At 41.7% G+C, this 4,480-nt stretch overlaps 1 gene segment (V, D, J or C); it reads right to left on the reverse strand.

Moving 5' to 3' along the window:
* Nucleotides 1-3,105: 3,105 nt before the first annotated feature.
* Nucleotides 3,106-4,031, reverse strand: LOC116759198. The segment is given in 2 exon segments: nt 3,106-3,489; nt 3,596-4,031. Coding segments are annotated over 2 exon segments (384 nt in total).
* Nucleotides 4,032-4,480: the final 449 nt, after the last annotated feature.

Genomic DNA, 4,480 nt, shown 5'->3' on the forward strand with positions numbered 1-4,480 from the left:
CTGATTTTCTAGCAACCTTCCATGAGAGGTAGAAGATTATGTTCTCAGGCAATAGGAGTGCCAAACAACCTTGCAGACAGAAACCCCTCCTGTGTAATGAAGTGTGAAGTTTTTGCTCATCACGGCATCTGCCTCTGGACAAAACAGAAGTAAAGAAAGCAAGAACGTCGTAGCACAGTGTTAATAAGAAGACTGCATATTTTTGGCACTATCTGTACTACTTAGTGTCTATAATAAGGTAAAAAAAGACATTTAAGCCCAATAAGCCACCCTGAGCATTAACACTGTCTCTCACTTGCCAGACAGGATCACTGGGAATCAGGAGAGAAAACAAGATTTCATTTTGTAAAGAAGCAAAAGTTGTTAGAGAAGAGGGGAGAAAAAAAATGGTCAAGACAGAGCCCATTACAGGCCTTTCTAACCATCAAATTTCATGTTACTCTAAGTGCTCAAAGGTTTCTGAGGTATTTTTAATATTATGAAATGTGTGAATTCTTTTTAAAAATAAAATAAAATTTAAAAGTAATAAAAGTTTTCTATTAGACAATATAGGGGCCACAGAAGTGACATAGAAAAAAATTATCCATGATCCCAACCTCCAGAGGTGACCATTGCAAATTAGCACCCTTTCCTCTACCTTGGGCTGATGCTCTAAACCCATTCTCAGGGCTGAAAGTAAAGATCACCCAAGACAAAAGAATCAAATGGATTTCCAGGTGGGCCTAGCAATTTTCAGAATTGTGGTTTTTCCAAGTTGACGCTTAGCGAACAGACATCACTTTTCCCACAGTACTAGTATGTACAGGGAGTTGGCAGTAGATGATATGACATGATATGATTTATGATTTTTAAGGTTTTCCTTGACTTTACTCAGCATTAATTCGATAATATAATGTTGGTTCTATTACTCAAAGTCATTGTGAATCACCCACCTCAGCTGTGAGAGAAAGTTAAGTTGAGTCAAAGTCATCAGGAGATTTCAGGCATCCATCTGTACAAATTCCCCCATCCACCCATCAGGTAATGCAAACACCTCAATAATAATGGAAATATAGACCTCACTTCAACAGACATTAATTGAGCCCCTTCTGTATTCAGTACTGTACATGCTAATCAAATGCTTTCCATGTTCTATGAACCATTTAATTGCCAATGTTTACTTAGGACAGGGCTGGTTTGCCTCGGGCTGGTTTGCCTTTGGTGTGTGCTGCCGAAGTGTCCTTGATGAAGTTCACTTTAACCTAAAGAAGGGCATGAGGAGTAAGTGACTCCAAATATAGACTTTTTTTCCTCCCATAAGGCTTGTTGCTCCATAAGCAAGACCACTGTAAGTCTCACCTGTGTGTGCCCTAAGGGTACTAGGGACCTGTGATTGGAAACTTAGATTGAAATTGATTGGGGATGGCTCCTCAAGAGGCTTTCTTCATAGCTAGCTAATCTCTCTTTAACTAAACTGTAAGTCAGCCACACTACGACAGATGTGATGCTAAGACCTGGATATAAAGAGGTGTGTGTGTGTGTGTGTGTGTGTGTGTGTGTTCCTGTACGTATAGCTGCCCTCATCGTTACTTTGTTTGTTTCATTTGTTACTAGCTAACGTTTACTGAGTTCTCACAGTATGCTGAGCACTGGACCAAATCCTTAATATGCGTCATCTCAGGAACACTCACACAACCAGGAGGACCTCTACTTTACAGGTGAGGAAATGCACTATAGCAGCGATCGGCCTTGTCACATAGCTAGTACGTGTCAGAGCCCAAGTCAGACCTAGGTCTCTCTGATACAAGAGGCCAAGGTCTTCACCGCTTGGCTACACCCTATCTGTGGCCAGATAATTGTTGACTATTGAAGAATCAGAAAATGTAAGAGCTATTTGAGACGACAAACCTAAGAATTATTTATCCCTCCATTCTGTTAACCAGAGCAAATGTACTTTCATTTGTTTTATATAAGAACACATTTGAAGAAAACAAAAATCATATTTGTTTCATCATGGCAAAACAACAAAAATTATAAACCATGAGCTGATCTAGAAGTAACCAGCATTCCTGGGAGACTTATAACCCTGAATCGTAGTTGAGGACTGTCATTTCACTGGGGAGTGGCAGCCCAGCAGCAGAAAGGGGGCTCTACAGAAGTGACCTCCAGCTTTGACAAAGCATATGAGATTTGCAATGTCTGCTGTGCACAACGCCTGGCTCAAAGTGTCACACACTTATTGTGGGATAAATGGAATCTTAAGCCAGAAAATGCAAGACTCCCCAAACCTTAATCCAAAGTAGACTTTGACTTGGACTCAATAAGTAGCAGCATTTATAAGTTTTGTGCAAAATCAAATATCACCATTCCAGGGCATGAATTTGATATATTTATTACGCAATCAGCCCTGCTTGTGGTTAGATCATGGTGTGTTTGCTACATTTTAGCCTCTAGGAAAATGAATAGCATTTAGGGACTTTCCTGGCAGTTCAGTGGTTAAGACTCTGCGCTTCCACTGCAGAGGGCCTGGGTTCGATTCCTGGTCCCGCAGCCATGAGGTGGTCAAAAAAAGAGAAAATGATTAGCATTCAGTCTAATATCCATTATTTTAATCCAAGGAGATAAGTAGATAATAAAAAACACTAATGAAATACAAATTGACTCATACAAGAAAATGTCACAGATAACGTGGTATATATATCTTGGCAGAAAATAAAAGAGTGAGTAGTGGAGATTGACTCAGATGAATAAACATGGGTGCCCTGGGAAAGTCTGTTGAGAGCAAGATGATTCCCTGAAAACATAACCCTGGTTATTTGCACATACTTCTGAAAGCTTCCTCTAAGAAAATATAGGATTTGACCACTTCACATAAAGTCACCTATATAAAAGTTGATCTAGAAAACTGTACAGAAGCATACAGGTGGTAACTGTGGTTTCCTAACTCACAATAGTGAATGAAAACCCAATGATTTTTGTGACCACCTATAGGGGTGGGATAGGGAGGGTGGGAGGGAGACGCAAGAGGGAGGAGATATGGGGATATATGTTCATGTATAGCTGGTTCACTTTGTTATAAAGCAGAAACTAACACACCGCTGTAAAGCAATTATACTCCAATAAAGATGTTAAAAAAAAGAAACCCAAGGATCATTTATTGAATGACGTGACTCTAATGTCTGCTACTGTGCGCTTCCCAGAGGGCACAATAGTAGGTGGCCGCGTCTTGTTCCTGTACATTGTGAATGGTGAGGGTCGACGTAGAAGTTTCGGGTTTCTTGTCTGCCTCAAACTTGCCCAGTGTAACGTCTGATTCTCTTCTGACGGTGTTGTTAGATAAAATGTGTAGCAGGTGCTGCATGGCTTCACCAGGTCTTTCTTGATACCAATATACAGACATTTTAGAAATGGTTATACCAGATGCCACGCATTCCAGGCGGGCTGTTTTTGACAGCGTTTTGGTACTGGAGAGTTGAGGTTGCTCTAGATGACCTGCACCATACACACATACTGGAAAAAAAGGAGGAGAGTAAATAAACCAGAACCTTGGAATTTTTTAAAATGACAAAATTAGAGAATATTGGTCAAAGGCTATTAGGGGAAGAAAACAACTTACAAGCCCCAAGGACTGTCAGAGTGAGCAGGTGGAACAGCGACGGCATGTCTGCAGGAACTGTGCTCTCCCCGAGGACAGCCTGGAAGCGCTGCTGAGAATTGTTTCAGACCAGTGGGGCTTGGCTGAGTCAATCAAGTCTAACTTCCTATTGGTGACGGTGACACGGCTCTTTCCTCATTGTGAAGGAGTGTTTCTCACCACCTGCTATTACATCCACTCCAAGTCAGTAGTTCAACTCCTCCTGCTTACTATAGACCACACAGACGGCCACCTTAGAACTCTGACGGGACTCATTTTTCCAAGCGGTATTCATGAATCTGCCATGACGTGCAAGGCATTATGCTAAGTTCTTTGGGTGTAATAAAGATGCAAAGATAGGGCATCTAACTGTGGAGAGCTGTCTAATGGGGAGATGGGGTGACAATGCCGTGATCGTGGTATTTATTCTCTCTTTTCTCCCACTGCCTTTTGCAGAAGAAATCCTCCATAACCCCAGAGAGGTGGCAGGCCAGAGCTGGTGAGGAAAGAAGGAGGGTGATCTGGGCTGGGTTATGCATCATTGGGCCCACAGAGAACTTCTGTAACCAGCTGGAGAGACTTCGGTTCATCTGTCTGCTTACATCTGCTCAGTTACCCACAAACACCTACAGCATAGGGTGCTACTGACCACCTTCAGGGTCTGGAGACTCCATTCCAGTTTGTTTGCTTCCATTTAAATTTCAGGTTTATGTCTTCCCCCTTGGCTACCTGGATGATATATCAAATCCCAGTCTCTCGTCTGTGAAACAGGATTTCCTCTTTCTGGATTCCTGAGTTTCCTTTCAGTCTGGTTTTCTTTCTCTAACCCCAAGATATTTCACCTGTTTAGGGTATTTTTAAGAAATT

Source organism: Phocoena sinus, chromosome 9 (assembly GCF_008692025.1).
Source record: "Phocoena sinus isolate mPhoSin1 chromosome 9, mPhoSin1.pri, whole genome shotgun sequence".
Taxonomy (NCBI): Eukaryota; Metazoa; Chordata; class Mammalia; order Artiodactyla; family Phocoenidae; genus Phocoena; species Phocoena sinus.